The following is a 17,432-nucleotide window of genomic DNA, read 5'->3' on the forward strand; positions in this document are numbered from 1 at the left end:
GGTTCATGCCCTAGACGTCACCAACTTTGCTTTCAGGCAAAGCATTTTACTGGTGACCAAAGTCCCTCCAAAAGTTCATAACCAGAAATCTGTAAATATATAATATTAATGTTCATGAATGGTTTCGAAATTCAACACAAAGCTCAAAAGCCAAAGAATTCAATGATTTATACAAACACAAACTTGATGAAAAAATGTATTTGCTAATAAATGGAAAAAACGCACTTAGGGAAAATATGTTTGACTTAAAGTTAGTAATTTCTTAGAAACATGTAGAGAATTATTCTTATTATTTAGGAGCGTTGTTTCATCAGAAAGATAACATTAAAATAACAGACTTTGAGCAAATGAAAACCAACAGACGGTATGGATCCACATCTTTTAATCCTCAATTTTAGAGTGACACAATAAACCTGGCAAAGGAAATATTTAACAAGCATTAACGATTAAAAGGTACAAAAAGGAAAATATAAATTAAGACCAAATGAGATTTTCCCTCCTAAACAGTAATAACAAGACTGGACCGTGCACATCGGGGTGTAATGACACAGCACCCTTCAGGTATGTTTGAACATCCTTCTTCCTGAGAAGGACTAGGAGCTCACATCCAGTCACAGTGATGCATTTCCATGCAGCAGCCACAAGGTGGCGGCATGACACAGGTAAATCACAGTGATCCCTGCACAACTGCTCATGTTGTTCAGTCACATCCCCAGCTGCAACAGGTGCTGTTCACCCACTTAACAAGAACTAATGAAGCAGAGGTGACAGGTAAAAAAACAAACCAAAAACTAAAATAAAGGCACAGCCGCTCAGTGCAGCTCTTTGGCATCTCAGTGTAACAGTCACATTCAAATGGCAACGAAGCTGGAGTCGTCACCAAGTTGTGGAAAGATCAAATGAAAAAACAAAGGGGAGCCGAACATACATTAAATTATTGCAGTAACATGAAGAAGTACATCTACAATGATACACTTTTGACAATTCAGTTAATATCTGTGTGTGTGTGTGTGTGTGTGTGTGTGTGTGTGTGTGTGTGTGTCTGTGAAACCAGCTTTCTGAGAATTCCCACTGTCATCCATCAGCATGCGCAGCCGCCCGTGCCGCTTAGGGGCGTCTCCTTCAGGCCAGCCTCCTTGTGATTGGCTGACGGACTGGCGTCGCCGTTGACGCTCTCCGTCATCCTCTCGCAGATGACGTCCACCAGGTTGTCAAACACCTGCTTCACGTTGACGTTGTCTTTTGCGCTGGCCTCGAAGAACTGGAAGCCTGCAGAGAGAGAGAGAGAGGAGAGGGAGAGACGCTTCGTCTTGTGTGTTCTTGCTGAGCCTGTGTTAAAGTGTGCATATGTGTGTGTGTGTGTGTGTGTGTGTGTGTGTGTGTGTGTGTGTGTGTGTGTGTGTGTGTGTGTGTGTGTGTGTTCCAACCAAGCTCTGTAGCCAGTCTTTGGGCATCTCCAGTGGGGACCTGCCTGTCTTCTTCCAGGTCCAGCTTATTGCCCACCAGCACTACTTGAGCGTTGCCCCACGAGTACGTCTTGATCTGGGTTGCCCTGGGAAACGGCAACGCAAAGTTTTCACCCCCCAAAAAAACAGCCAGTGGTGGAGAGTAGCAAAGCATAATTACTCAAGAGCTACGCTTAAGTACAGTTTGAAAGTACTTCAGTGGAATATTTCAATTTCATGCTACTTTATTTGTTCAACTTCACTACATTTTTGGAACGGAATTATGCACTTTTTACTACTTTTATCTCAAAGGTAAAGTGACTTTGCATGTTCTGCTTTTACATGCAAAAAGTATCAACTTACAAGTATTTGAAATCAACTCAACCTCAACCAGCTGTGACAAATACAATGCTGCTTACTTATTAATGCATCAGTAATAATGTTCTAGTAATATGACACACACACACACACACACACACACACACACACACACACACACACACACACACACACACACACACACACACACACACACACACACACACACACACACACACACACACACACTATCGTATTACTGGATCATTATTACGGATTTTTTACGACTGTAATATATATAAATCACGACACAGATCGGTCCCAGGCAGTGGATTCTTTGTCATTATTGGCCAACAGTAGAGGTTGTTTTGAGCCATTTTCAACCTATGAAATGCAGACTTTTCTAAATTTGGTAAGAAATGTTAATATTAACACCATCACCGTTTCATTACAGTACAGTCAAATTATTTTCTTTACAGCTCATGGAACATATTAAAGTGTGCAGTTACTCATTCAGTAATTGTAATTGCAGGACTTTAAGTTGTAACAAAGTATTTTTAGAGTTCTACTTTTACTCAAGAAAGGCCGTTATCTATAGTCAAAATAATGGTCCAAAATGATGTATAATTCACAGTTTTAAGTCCAAAAACCGCTCAAATTTTCCTTTTCTCCTTGTATGTTTCATTCATTGTAGAACTGTACTAATGTAAGCATGATCGCTGATTACAGCCGGTACAAACAGCAACATGTGCATAAGGTGAGTGCTGCCACTTTATTTTTCCCCCCTCTTTGATCACAGGCTCTACATGTGAAGGTCGACCCACCAGTCCTGTACGGCGCAGAACGACTCCTGGCTCGTGATATCGTACATGAGCAGGAACCCCATGGCTCCTCTGTAGTACGCTGTGGTGATGGTCCGGTAGCGCTCCTGCCCCGCTGTGTCCTGTGGACACATGACACACCTGAGAAAGTCTGCATCCTTTATTTGTTTTAACCACAGTGGAGCGGAGAAAAGGACGGGGTTAACTCTGTGAATCATTAACTCTCGTGGAACAGAAGCTAATCCCTCCCGTCATGTGTTGATGCCGCCGCGCCCTGTAAATACTCCAGGATATGCTTCTTGGCTGTGCCTTAAACTGTTAAAGGGTTGGATGAGGCAGGTTGGGGTTGAGCTTTCAACTACATTCAGTAATAGATCTGTCTGCGTGGTAAGCACATTCAGCTCCTGCAGCTCAAACCCATGCATCTTTCATGAACCCTGCTGTCTGGGGACAATGTTAGACATCAACTGCCATTAGCTTCAGAGGGGGAGAAATGAGTTTACTCCACATCCACGACAGGCAGCGGCTTGTAAGAGGGCGAACTAGGGAACGGGGGTGAGGGAAAACAGCCCATGTTGCGCAACAACGCCCTTCAAAGGCACAATTCCCTCTGCCATCGCTTGAAGCCGTGTTCAAGGACCTCTCAACCCGAGATAATTACCTCAAGTAAATTACAGCTCTGGTATTAAAGAGGCTGCAGGGTTTAATGCTTAGTGTTGCCCATACAGTGACTGCCAAGCCTGTTTGCTCTTTACAGTTTATATTTTTTATCTACTGTGGGGAGTAAAACATTTCCTGAGCATTCTCTTGGAAAGCTCTTTAGACCTTAATGATGAGCCTTTTTTCAAACTGACACCTCTGCTAAAGACTAACTAGACTCTTTATCTGGTTAAACTTACACAATTAGCATTATTTTTGTTCTTCTCAGTCTTGTTAATGACGAGAGGTGGCCAACAAAAGGGTGATTTGATACCCTGCTGTCTCATTTACATAATACTTGGGCACCATGGAGAAAATAATGACTCTATGCTTCATTACGAGGCAGCTACCTTCAGTTCTGAAAAGTGCTGAAGTGCATTTAACTTGCATTCTTTTTAATCAGGGGGCGACTCCTCTGGTTGCAAAAAGAAGTCTGATTGTATAGAAGTCTATCAGAAAACGACCTTACTTCTCACTTGATTAATTATCTCAGTAAACATTGTAAACATGAGTTTATGGTCTCCATTTCTAGTTTCAAGTTGTCTTCAATAAAGCATGATGTTCATTTAGTAATTATGGTCCCATTTAGAGTCAAATAGACCATAAAGCAGGGTAGGCTTTAGGGCGTGGCTACCTTGTGATTGACAGGTCGCTTCCACGACGATGTACGGTCTGGGAGTTGTCTGTGTCTCTTTTTCACAGTGTGTTTTCAGTTCATTTCATTTATTTGTAACATTTTTGGTTGTACTTAACTTCCCCCTTGCATGACACAAGATGGCGACGGCCAAAAAACAAGATGTCAAACTCGAGGCTTCGAAACTACAGTCCACAAACCAACAGGTGACTTATTACTTACTTATTAATGATTAGTTAAACACAGTAATGTTTATAAGGGTGTTAAACCAAATTGATTTACAAAAAATAATTATATATTTATAAAATCAATTGTAATGAATGGGAGAGTTTTCTATTCTGCAAACATTATAATTCTGCAAACATTGTAATTCCCAAAAATGTCTGTAGGGAGATGAGCATAGTCAAATACACAGTAAAGACTTACAAACACTAACACATTTGATGCAAAAGTACGAGTCCTAACTATTAGTCCTAATCCTAAAAGAGTCTGTTTGCAGAGCTAGCCTCGGGCTAACTGCTAAAGGTGCAAATGAGCCTTAAGAGTATACAAACGGGAGCCAAACCAGGCGACCAATTCAAATTTTTCTGGGCTCTCTGCCGTTCGTGAAGTCTGTTAAAAAACAAAGCAACCGCCACAAGTAGCAGCACATATATAATATCAGAGTGGTTGAAACGTTTTATGTGGCAGATTAATTAAGAGTTGAATCTGGTCGAACTGTAACGCAGTCGGCCAGCTCTCACGTCTCTGCCTCAGACATCTATCAGTTGGTTCTGGCCTTATCTGCCAGACGTTTACTCTTTCTTCCTGCTGCAGAGGAGAAACCACTCTATGTGCGCGTGACGGTAAACAGTTGGTAAGCGGCGAGGTGAAGGACAGTAAAGGATTTTTGAATTAGCTTTGTGTTTCTTTTTCATGCCAGGATAAGTTGCCAAGCTTATGAGAACAAACCACTTAAAATGGCAAAAAGGATAAAGAAAAATCAGATTATTCTACATCTAAAACTGTTGATTTAAACAACAATAAACCAAGAGTCACATAGCTTTGTTTGTCAAGTTTCACTTTTGAGCTGTTCAAGAGTATAAATAAAGTTTGGGGGAGGGGGGGGTTTGATTTTGTAATAGCTTCTTCAAAGCGTTTACATCTAACACTACTCTAACTTCCACTCGTGGGATGTTATCCTGTAAATTACTCTGCTAAGTTTTAGAGCATTTTTTTTTTTTACAAAGATTTCTCAAAATGCACATGTCAAAGATATTCCCGACGTACCCAGATCTGAAGTTTGACCCGCTTGTCGTTCCTGTAGATGGTCTTGACCTTGAAGTCGATGCCCACCGTGCTGACAAAGGCCGAGGTGAAGGAGTCGTCTGCAAAGCGGAACAGGAAGGAGGTCTTCCCCACGCTGCTGTTGCCGATGATCAGCAGCTTGAACATGTAGTCAAAGTTCTGGTCGGCGGCGTCCCTCTGGTCCAGGCCCGACCCTGGTTCTCTGGCTACAGCCATCTATCGAAAAGAAGTAGGACGAGAGGAGAAGAATGCTCTGTCACACCCACGACTTTACGAACAAACCGTGAAACCCATTCATAAAAAACAGTCGCTATGTCGAATGGATCCTGTGGTTCAAACAAGGGGCTATGTGATTAACCATTTAATACATTTAGCAGCAAGAAATTGGTTGGTTTTCTCGGTTTTACATCATTGTAAGTTGAATATCTTTTGGTTTTGGACTGTTGGTCGAACACAACAAGACTTCTCATGAAGTCACCTGGGGCTCTCTGACATGATCTCTGGCTTTATATACACTTAATCCCTTCAACAGCAGGATAATCAACTGATAATGAGAGTAATCATTAATCAAAAATACAACAGAAATCTCACATAGAAACAGGAGACTTCAGTACGGTAGTGCAGGATCAATACAATATCCAGAAGCACAAAAAAGCTTAAGTAAATTCCTAAATAAACAGTACTAATGACTATAGTGATGATTCTTTCTGTGCTCAATATTTGTTTTTAATTGTAATTAGTTGATTCATTTATAAGTCACAAACAGTTAAATAATATGCAAATATTTGTTTATTTTTTCTCTTTATCATTTTTTTTTATTAGGTCAATGAATAATACTTGGAAATAATTGATGTGAGTAAAAAACAGTACTTGACACAAATTTGTTTGAATGTCAGAATGAGGAATCTCAGCTATTTGAGAACAATAACACAAACTGCAGATTAACTGATGATGAAAAATAGTCTTTTGTTCATCCACACTGATAGACTGAGCAGATGCTGATGTTGGTAAAAAAGGGTGTTTATTTGTATTGTATTGTAAAAAAAAGTGCTCTCAAAAAGGCCCCCCCTCCTCCTCCTCCTCCCCTCCTCCTCCTCCTCCTCCTCCTCCTCCTCCTCATCCCTCCCTGTGCTATGAATCACAACCGGGGTGAGCTCCTTCCCCTGTTTCTCCGTCTACCCTCACCCGCTGCTCACTTCCCTTCGCCATCCGTCACGCGGACTCACATTGCATGAACTTATTGGATCAGTGGATGCTGAGCGGTGGGCGGGGGGGCATCATCCACCCACTGACGCTCATCTTTCCTCCCCCCCTCTCTCTCTCTCTCTCTCTCACTTTCATCCATCTATGCATCCCTGCTGTCATCATCCATCCACATCTCACCCACTCCCCACACTCTCTCTCCTTCCTCCCATCTTTCTGCATCGTAAGAAGGCCGGCCGACCCATCCATTCATCCACACATCCTCCCCTCCACCCCCCCCTCCCTCCCTCCCTCCCCTCCTCTTTCAGAGAGGCAGAGCGGAGTCCTGTACTCCTCCCCTGACTGCTGAGACCTCTCTGGAGACCAGCTCAGCATTACCACTTCCAAGACCATAAAGATGGAACTTGGCGGCCTGCTGCTGTACACACTCAGCAGAACGCTGACGATCCACCCGTAGTATGGAAACACACCCACAAACCAGCGTGTGTGTGTGTGTGTGTGTGTGTGTGTGTGTGTGTGTGTGTGTGTGTGTGTGGAGATGTATAAATGCTTTGACTTTAGCAGTAGGAAAACAGATCATCTCTCATAAAAAATTAAAAAAAACATGACTTAATATCTATGTTGACATCTGGGCTGATGTAGTAAATGGAAATGGGTGTGACCAGGATACTGTTCACATGAGGACACATGAGGACACATGGGGTCAAGCACTTGTTGACACTTGGAATAATTCTAATAATTTCCACACAAACCAGCCTGATGTACTGCAGACACACAGATAAAAGTTTCCTGACATGTACATTGAGTGAAGTGACTCTAGCCTACTGACAGTTTGCCCAATTTGCCTAAACCGCCCCACCATACGGCAGCTCACACATTAACACATTCAAACTAACCCCTCCGCCGTTACGCACTGCTGGGTGAATGTTTAACTCGCCTCGGTTGGTTTTGGATGAATCCTTCTTCTTTCTTCTTCTTCTTCTCCTCCTCCTCTGTCCGTCCGTCCCGCGGTCTCACACCCCTTCCTAAGAGCCGATGGGTGGGCGCTCCACTTCAGGCGCTGCGCTCCCAGATCTCCAGGCTGTGCGTGTGTGTGTGTGTGTGTGTGTGTGTGTGTGTGTGTGTGTGTGCCGCTGGGACAGCCAGCGTTGGTCCACAGTCAAGTCAGACATGAAAAATGAGTGCAGCCTCCCGGTGGAGAATTTCAAAATAAAACAACCACTTTTCTTTCTCTTAAATTTTTTTTAAATGATGTGTTAGAGCAACTTTGGAGCAAATGTGCGTTTGTCATTGTTTCATTTTGTTTTTGTGCATGCATATTGCAATATTCTGTATTACATGCAGTATATAAGAGTGTGTTACTTGTCATCCTCCTCTGTGATTGGGTCAAGTGTTCTTAATATAGAGTAGTACCATATAGCTACTATAGATTATAGTAACTACAGTACCAGTCCAAAGTTTGGACACACCTTCTCATTCAATGGTTTTTCTTTATTTTTATTTTTATTTGTTTCTACATTGTAGATTAATATTGAAGACATCCAAACTATGAAGGAACACATATGGAATTATGTGGTAAACAAACAAATGCTCAACAAACCAGAATATGTTTTATATTTTACATTCTTCAAAGTAGTTGAATGAGAAGGTGAGTCTAAACTTTTGACTGGTACTGTATACCGAGCAAAGATAATATGTAGAGCTGTGACCAGTACTTGTATTGCTTACCCATTAATGTTTTGTTTTTTTCATTTTTTTATATGATTCATTGTTCAGAAGACTAACTAGAGAAAAATACTCCATTGTGACATCTTCAAAATGACTTGTTTTAACCGTCCATTTGTTCAAAAGAAAGCATATATATTCAAGTCAAAATATAATAAACCAATGACATGCAGTATTTATTTGTACTTAAACGTTGGGCAATGTTTGCACTGCCAAAACCAATGTTTACACTGCACTGTTTGCACACATGTTTCATTTTAAATACTCACCTGCTGTACATAGGAAAGTTTTCATTCCTTTTGTGTATTTTTATCTTGTATATTGTTGTTATTGTGTTTGTTGTTCGCTGCTGCTGGCTGGCTGAGGGCTACCAAAAATAAATCTCGTTGTATCACTACGATGACAATGAAAACCTCTTTATCTTTATCTTATCTTTAATATTTCGTGACAAATTCTGAAAACAATTTCATCAATTATTAAAAGTGTTTCTTTTTCTTTTTTTAAATCAACCAGGTGACCTATGAATTTTTCTTTTTTTTTAAACTAGTATGGAACTACAATGACGCAATTTGCACGACCGTTTCTCCTGCCAAACTTTTAATTTGAAGGTTTAAATCACCACATCTCCGGTATTATTCTGTCTCAATTGATTCTGTTTCAATAGCCAACTTCAGTAGACCCTGCTGTAATATGTGTTGAGTGGCGTGCAGGCATTACGCACTAGTAAAGCATCACAAACTCATGACTCCCAGCTGAAATTATCACTTTCACACCGTGGATAAGATACAGCAGCTGATTCCTGAAGTCTAACATTCCCATTTCACACGCTGAACTTCGAGATGTAAATAGATGAAATATAACAAGTCTTAACTAAACCCTAAGTGGTCCTGGCCTTCATCAACAAGCATCACCCTGACTGGGAGCGATGCAGAGGAGTCATGCACCCGGACACATTAAATCATGGCCAAAACAGATCAGCTCTACTTGTGTTTTTGCAAACCTCAAAGGGTGGTATTGTTAAGCTTTGAGAATACCAGAGAGTTTTTGTGCTGGAACGCCTGAGTCAGAGAAAAATCATGTTGGAGCAAGAGAGAGAAAACTACAGCTGCGGGGCAGTGATGCAAGAGACCTGCCAGAACTGCAGCGTGAAAGAGGGGTTTCATTGGTGCACGGGAAAAACATCGACCCTGAGAGCGCGGTAGCACGCCCTAAACAATATTCTGGATTTATACAGCCTGTGTAATTTAGAGCAGAGTCATACACTGGCTGAGCTGTGGAGATTGTGTAGTTTTTTTATTTATAAAAAAGGTATTAAACTAAAGATCCTAACAAGATAAAACCTGTTTAGTTCTGAGGGAGAAATGTATCATGTAACAGATTATTAATCAGATTATTACAATAGACAAATAAGATTAATTTGATCACCTTAGAGAAGATCTTTTAAAAACAAAAATGCAATAATTAATGCCAACCTGTGACACAACATAAAACGACATGAACTTAAATCCCCCCCCAAAAAAAGGGGACTCAAGAAATGTTCTCACCTAACACAAACAGAGGTAGAGCTGGAAACATCTATGTGCTATCCTCATTTTAGGCACTGAGCCAAACAGTGAAATAGAAGAAGAAACTGGCCTGGTATATCAGACAACTCTTATGATACATGTTTAAAACTTTCCATCATCTTGAACAGCAACATTGTCACTTTTAGTCCTCAGGAGGACAAAAGCAAAAGAGTCAAAAGCTCGACATGACAGGAAAAGGTAAAAGATTCAGTCAATGTTTTGTGACCCAGCTGACTTAACTTTCATACCTTCTGGCCTGACGGTTGATGAGCTCTGGCTCAGGATTCACCGTGGCTATTCAGTCAGTCGGTGGCAGTTTTTTTTGGTCACTCGTGCGGAGGCATCTGGCCCGGGTCGTTGCGCTCCCACAACCTGAGGAACTCCTTGACGTAGGGTCGCACCAGGTCCGGTTCCTCGGTGACCAGGACGTTCTCCATGTTGCTCTGCACTGCCGCCAGCGTCCAGTTGAGGGAGCCGGTGATGAGCAGCCGGCCGTCCACCACCGCAAACTTGTGATGCATGTGAACGGGGCTGGCGTCGCACCGCACGCAGATCCCTGAGGGAGCAGAGAGTGGAGAATGTTGGGATGAGAGTGTCAAGATATCACACAGTTTGCTTTGTGTGAATGCATTACGGAGAAGTGTGAATGAAAATACAAAAAACACCAAAAGCACCAAAAGCTCACAACACTTAACATTTAAGGTCACATGAATGTTTTCATCCTCTTCATAATACCACAAGAAGCTAGTATCTTTCTCTTATTCAGACGGAGCAGAAGAAACAGCAGTTAACCTAGGCTGATTTCTTACATAGGTTTATTATGATTACCTATTTATTTATTTATTTAAGCGTTTGAAAATCCCAAAAGATGTGAATTTTATGATTTGCAACTTAAAATTAGCTTACTAATTAACTGCAGTAGCTATTTTACATAAACCAAGTACATAGACTAAATACTAATTCTAACCGTATGTACAGAGATTGTTTCTCTTCAGTTGTGTACAAGAGAAATTATCTTAGACAGAAAAATGACTTTGGGGTATTTGATTTCATTTTGCATCACACTAGTAATTGTTTTTTACATTGGACTGCAGACCAAACTCGGAGAGACAGATTAGACGTGCAAATTCTCTCTTGAAAGGGTGAGTTCATGCCCCTTTAAAGAAACTGAAAAACAATTAACAGAAATGTGTTTTTAAGAGTCCATTTCTCTCGCAAAGGAGCGTATCCCGTTGAGCCCCTAATTGCTCTGCGTGAAAGCCCCTTTTGGCTTTTTGGAAATCTTTCCGAAGCGACGGGTAAAAGAGTAAATGCAACTGGCAATTAAACGTTTTTACATCTTTCCAATTATGACCCCAGGACAGGAACGTCCAGAAGATTCTCTCTGCCCGTTCACCTCGGAGAGAGTTTCCCCTTCTGATGGAAACATTTTTGGACAAAACCAAAACCAGTGACAGCAAACCAGTCACCTTCAGTTACTTGAGGATTAAAAAAAAGGTTTCTGCAGACTTAACAGATTCAGTATGAAAACAGGGTTGGATTGTCCTTTGTGCCAAAGTGGCTCTCACGAGGTTTGCAGTCGACACACACACACACACACACACACACACACACACACACACACACACACGCTTAGAAACACTTTACCTAATGAAATTTGCTGCCTGGTAGCCAATTTCTTACTTACTTAATTCTTACTTAACAATATAGAGTGGAGGTAATTTATTAAATGCAGTGGGCTGAGAGAGAAAGTGAGACGGCGTGACACAAAAATCTCTTTCAGAGCTTTCAGAGCACCATTACTCTGACTCAGGAAGGCTCGTAGTGGAATCCTCCGTTCACCCAGACGGTTCCTATCATCCCTCCATTCACCACTGAGGAACCCTGTGGGATTTACTGACAATGACACTGATAGTCCGGGAACACAGATGGAGGAACCTGTTCTTAAATGAGACCAGAGCCATCCTTCCCGTATTTCAGGAGAAATGTGTCCATAATAACGATCCCATGGAGGTTGAGTGTGACTTTTATCTCTAGGAGAGCTTCATATACGACTCCCTGGGCCGCTGTTTGTGACAGTTTATAGACTTCACAATGATTTACAAATAATAAATCAGATTTCTTTCCCTTACCGGCCTTGCGGAGGACCCCTATCTGGGAGCCTGGGATGGCGGTGTAATCCTTGTCGGTTAGGACTCGAACGGTGACGCCCCTGCTGTGCAACGCCAGCACGGCCCTGCTCAGGCCCATGTTGGAGAAGGCGAAGACGCACAGGTCCAGAGAGGAGGTCGCGGACAGGATGCGCCGGAGAAGACGGGAGAAAGAGGTCTCAACGCCATGAGGCAACGGGCAGAGGCAGGAACTGGAGGAGACAAAAAGACTTGTACTTATAGTATCATCATCTGCAGAGTGAACTAAATATCCTGCATGCTTTTTTTGTTTTAAGATATATTCCACCTCTTACAAAGTTTGAGCGAAAAGTGAGAAAACCAACTCTTGCATTACAATAACTCCATTAAGCAAAAATAATGCAGTTTTCCAGGTGGCAGAAATGCAAATAGCCCCAGTGGTTCATAGTTATGTTTAAATTTGGTTTTGTAGGGATAATTTTATGTGAAAAAAAGTATTCAGAAGGTAAAAGAACTGCCCTGTTAGGTAAAAAAAACTATTAGGGTGAGGAATGGTAATTGCACTGACTAAATCCACTTACTGAGAGCATCTAGGGGCTATGAATTTTTGCATTAGTCGCCATTATTACAACACCCTTGACAGCGATACAGAGAAGATCCCATATAGCTTCCTTCGACTCAGTGCAGCGATTATTTTTCTCTCACCGGGGCGACAGGGACGTGAAGATGTGCTCCACACAGGCCAGCTCTGAGGGGAAGAAGAGGGCCTCATTGAGGGGCCCGCCGGGCCTGAGGCGATGGAGGAGCCGGCTGAGCAGCTCCACGCTGAGAGAGAGAGCCACCACACCCAGGCCGAGCACCTTCACCGTCCACATCAACGACATTTGCTACAAAACAGAATCATGTCTAAGAGACACACATGCAAACTTTTTCATCTTTATATATGATCATTACATTTGTTTGTGCGTTTTGTTTGACATGATTGCTGTCATTTGCATACAGGTATCATATGGATTAATTTATGATTACGCTATCTGTTGTGCCAACGTGTTTTTTAAGGGTTAGGGTCATTTAGAAAAAACATTATTTATTTATTTAATCAACTGATTTATCATTATTTTCTGACATTTTATAGACAAACACAATAAACCAAAACTAATCAGCAGATCAGTCGATGATGAATATAATCTTATTTTATAAAAGTCGAATGTCAAACGCAGAATATCTACAACTCTGAATGGAAAGTATATGAATGTTGATATAATTTTGTACAAAATGTATAAATAGTGTATTCAAGCATAAACCAATTTATGATTCATATTTTTCATTCTGACTGGAAAAGTTAAATATGAGTTGTTGCATATTTCATAAAACATGAATTATACTCCCAATATGAATTATACTGACAATATGAATTATACTGACAATATGAATTATACTGACAATATGAATTATACTGACAATATGAATTATACTGACAATATGAATAATACTGACAATATGAATTATACTCCTAATATGAATTATACTGACAATATGAATTATACTGCCAATATGAATTATACTGACAATATGAATTATACTGACAATATGAATTATACTGACAATATGAATTATGAATAATACTGCCAATATGAATAATACTGCCAATATGAATTATACTGACAATATGAATTATACTGACAATATGAATTATACTCACAATATGAATTATACTGACAATATGAATTATACTGACAATATGAATTATACTGACAATATGAATTATGAATAATACTGACAATATGAATTATACTGACAATATGAATTATACTGACAATATGAATTATACTGACAATATGAATTATACTGACAATATGAATTATACTGACAATATGAATTATACTCCCAATATGAATTATACTCCCAATATGAATATACTGACAATATGAATTATACTGACAATATGAATTATACTGACAATATGAATTATACTGACAATATGAATTATACTCCCAATATGAATTATACTGACAATATGAATAATACTGCCAATATGAATTATACTGACAATATGAATTATACTGACAATATGAATTATACTGCCAATATGAATTATACTGCCAATATGAATTATACTGCCAATATGAATTATACTGACAATATGAATTATACTCCCAATATGAATTATACTGACAATATGAATAATACTGACAATATGAATAATACTTGACAATATGAATTATACTGACAATATGAATAATACTGATTTAAGGAGTTAATAACTTAACATCTACAGAACTTTTCAGGGCATGTCAAAACATATAGCAGCAGGTTTTTAGACAACACACCAAACCTGACAGCCGGCTTCTGTCGCCACCACGTGGGAGCAGAGCGTGCAGAACGCTGCTGTGTCTTTTTTCACTTCCGGGTTCCCTCTTCTAAGTCACTGGATTTATGAATGGGTCTCTGATTAGATGTCAGAATAAAAAGAATAAAAGTCTGTGGTTAAAACACGATTAAGAGATTTTCTAACGGCAGTGAATACCCCTTTTTTTTCGGGATTCTTCAAAGCTGTTACGTGTCTTTAAAAAGAGGTGGTTCATAACAAATGGCTAAATGAGACTACAAAACGTCATCACGCGACGGCCGTAGTGTAGTTCGTTCATAGCCGTTCGCCTTTAACTAAGGCCTGTTGCGTTCACGTTTCAACGTTCATAAAGTGTCTGTTCATGTGTAAATGTCATCTGGCTCAACAACACGTGTTAGTGTCCTACACGTCACTTTGTCACAGAGTTTATTTTCTGTAAACCAAATCCGATGGAAAAATCCCATTGCTTCGTATTTCAAGGGAACCAATAGGACGCTAACTTCCGGCTTTTTGGCATCTGCATAACATAACTGACAGGCGTGACAGCCAATGGGTGGCCGCGGCGACACACGCTCTCCTCCAATCACATCCCGTGGAACACAGGGGCCGGTGCCGGGTCTTCAGGAAGCCTCTTCCACTTCCACCACAACGTGTGTTTTCTCAAAAGCAAAAGGTAAACAAGATTAAACTTTAAAACGTTTAACATTTACCAACACGTTTAACTCTGCAGGTACTTGAGCCGTCAGCACAGATGCTGTCTCAGCGGAGTCCGTTTAACGTGACTCCTCGTGATGTTGCGACGTGACTGGAGAGCAACAACAAACATGCTAACGCTAGCCTGCTCACTTCAGATGCTAACAATGAGGAGCAGCAGCTGGAGTTGGTTTTCCAGTCCAGAGTTGCCTCTTTTTGGAGGTTGTGTCTTTGTTGCACACGTGCTACTTGTTGAAGCTGCTTGTTTGTGTCTTCCTCTTGCAGACTTGACTCACTTTGTGCACAATGGGTCGCCGCAAGTCGAAAAGAAAACCTCCTCCTAAGAAGAAGCTGACTGGAGATCTGGACTCTCAGTTCACCTGTCCCTTCTGCAACCACGAGAAGTCCTGTGATGTCAAAATGTACTTGGCATGACACTGAACACCTGCCTTCTTCACGTGTGATTGGTTGATTCGTGAGATGATTGTTGCAAACCTCTTCTTCTGTCCACAGGGAGAGAAGCAGAAACACTGGAATCATATCCTGCACAGTGTGCTTGGAGGAGTTCCAGACGCCCATCACCTGTATCCTTATTCATGCACGGATCTTGTATAACAACGCCACTTTTTATTTTCTGTACTGTAACAAAATAATGACAGAACTGCAGTGTGACGACCTTCTCGTTTTAATATTACATTACATTACAGTCATTTAGCAGACGCTTTTATCCAAAGCGACTTACAATAAGTGTGTTCAACATAGGTATTCAAGAGAACTACTAGTCACCAGAAGTCATAAGTGCATCTCCTTTCTTAAACAAGCATCTTAAAGCATAAGCCAGAGCAAAAGTGCAGAAACAAACTAATATGAAATAAGTGCAGAAACAAACTAATACGAATACAATAAGTGAAACAAACTAATACGAATACAATAAGTGCAGAAACAAACTAATACGAATACAATAAGTGAAACAAACTAATACGAATACAATAAGTGCAACAGACTAATACGAATACAATAAGTGCAACAAACTAATACGAATACAATAAGTGCAACAAACTAATACGAATACAATAAGTGCAACAGACTAATAGGAATACAATAAGTGCAACAGACTAATAGGAATACAATAAGTGCTACGAGGAAGGCTCAGGGTAGTACTTCTTGAAGAGGTGAGTTTTCAGCCTGCGCCTAAAGATGGGCAGCGACTCTGCTGTCCTGACGTCAGTGGGGAGTTCATTCCACCACTGAGGGGCCAGGACAGAAAAAAGCCGTGACCGGGTCGATCGGCCGCAGGGACCTCTGAGCGACGGGGCAACCAATCGCCCCGAGGCAGCAGAGCGAAGTGGTCGGGTGGGGGTGTAGGGCTTGACCACATTATTATAATATATAACATACAATTATTTGATTAGCTTTCAGTCTGAACGATTATTCAGAGTAACAGTATGTAAATAACATTTCTTTGCACTTTTAACTAGATCCCACAAATGGCCCAGCATGGCTCCGGAGACCTCATCCCCTCACACCTTTACTATTAGTGGGGGGCTGGTTGTGGTCTCCCCTCCATAAACAACCACCTGTTGTCATGTACTGAAGTTCCACACTAACATCTGTATGGATCTCTCAAGTCCAGATCATCCTGCATAGATATAAATAATTACTCTTCTGCGAAAAAGAACAACCTTGCATCCTTAACCAGTTGCTTCTCAGATCTGTCGGAGGCAGTCGACGTGTACAGTGATTGGATAGATGCCTGTGAAGCAGCCAATCAGTAGCCCCCGTGAAGCTGGATGACTTTCAGGAACTTAAAGAGGATGAGGATGTGGCACATTGGGAGCAAACTGGTCAGAGGATGTTTTGGAAACTTTTAAATTGTTCAGAGGTTTCCATGTGGTCCTTTTCAGATTTACCGTTTGTGTGAAGTACAGCAAAGAGCACAATTTCAAGTTTGACCTGAATTGTCTTCACACATTGAGCGGGGCTTTCTTTTTTCGATATTTTTTTTTGTTTGGGTCTCAAAAATCCTTTTTTAAATTGTATTATCTGGCAGTGTTAATTATTTTTGGTTAGTATTACCAGATAGAGACCTGTGTGGATCTCATTCTCTATCATACACTGACGGTTCAGGCCCGATATTACCGGTTGTGTCCACAGTCCTCCTCATCCTCACAAAGACAGTTGTGTCACAACATTAGGTCATTCCACTGGTTAGAGGAACGGGAATGTGTAAGATTTACGCTTAGCTGCTAAAACCAAAGGTTTTGAATTGTTCTTGAATCATTCAGTTTTTCAGTTGATTGTATGTTTTGGGCTTACATGTTCAAATAAAAAAATCCCCAAAAATCTAATGATCTTTGTTATGAAGCGCATATTCCGTGTAATTTTCTTCTGAAATCAAATGTTTATATTGAGTGTTTATTTTCCTATGCAACAGCCAATAGTGTTGAAAAGCAAGCTGCTTTTTTTTTATGTAATGCACTTGATAAGTGTGATCTTGGAAATAAAGGAGCAATAAGACTTGATACTAGTACGCCTCTATTGGTTTTCATTGTATTGCATAATG

At 40.7% G+C, this 17,432-nt stretch overlaps 3 protein-coding genes across 5 annotated transcripts; 1 reads left to right on the forward strand and 2 right to left on the reverse strand.

The window, feature by feature from the left end:
* Positions 1–409: 409 nt before the first annotated feature.
* Positions 410–10,021, reverse strand: LOC129095805 (ras-related protein Rab-3D-like). 2 transcript variants are annotated; one of them, XM_054604370.1, is made up of 5 exons: positions 9,946–10,021; positions 5,187–5,420; positions 2,588–2,706; positions 1,428–1,552; positions 410–1,269 (listed from the first exon to the last, which is right to left on the reverse strand). In XM_054604370.1, the coding sequence occupies exons 2-5, from the start codon at positions 5,418–5,420 to the stop codon at positions 1,082–1,084; spliced, it is 666 nt and encodes a 221-aa protein (XP_054460345.1). In that variant the 5' UTR covers positions 9,946–10,021; the 3' UTR covers positions 410–1,081. The 2 variants fall into 2 exon arrangements, with proteins under 2 accessions (XP_054460345.1, XP_054460344.1); XM_054604369.1 differs by lacking the exon at positions 9,946–10,021 and adding an exon at positions 7,345–7,494.
* On the reverse strand, positions 9,646–15,145 carry pld6 (phospholipase D family, member 6). 2 transcript variants are annotated; one of them, XM_054604372.1, is made up of 5 exons: positions 14,891–15,145; positions 14,157–14,274; positions 12,532–12,713; positions 11,830–12,059; positions 9,646–10,253 (listed from the first exon to the last, which is right to left on the reverse strand). In XM_054604372.1, exons 3-5 carry the CDS (start codon positions 12,708–12,710, stop codon positions 10,024–10,026), a joined length of 639 nt encoding a protein of 212 aa, XP_054460347.1. In that variant the 5' UTR covers positions 12,711–12,713; positions 14,157–14,274; positions 14,891–15,145; the 3' UTR covers positions 9,646–10,023. The 2 variants fall into 2 exon arrangements, with proteins under 2 accessions (XP_054460347.1, XP_054460346.1); XM_054604371.1 differs by having other exon boundaries at positions 14,887–15,145.
* LOC129095807 (transcription elongation factor 1 homolog) lies at positions 14,761–17,391 on the forward strand. The gene is made up of 4 exons (XM_054604373.1): positions 14,761–14,849; positions 15,155–15,291; positions 15,383–15,453; positions 16,580–17,391. Exons 2-4 carry the CDS (start codon positions 15,176–15,178, stop codon positions 16,642–16,644), a joined length of 252 nt encoding a protein of 83 aa, XP_054460348.1. The 5' UTR covers positions 14,761–14,849; positions 15,155–15,175; the 3' UTR covers positions 16,645–17,391.
* The last annotated feature ends 41 nt before the right edge of the window (positions 17,392–17,432 follow it).

Source organism: Anoplopoma fimbria, chromosome 9 (genome assembly GCF_027596085.1).
Source record: "Anoplopoma fimbria isolate UVic2021 breed Golden Eagle Sablefish chromosome 9, Afim_UVic_2022, whole genome shotgun sequence".
NCBI lineage: Eukaryota > Metazoa > Chordata > Actinopteri > Perciformes > Anoplopomatidae > Anoplopoma > Anoplopoma fimbria.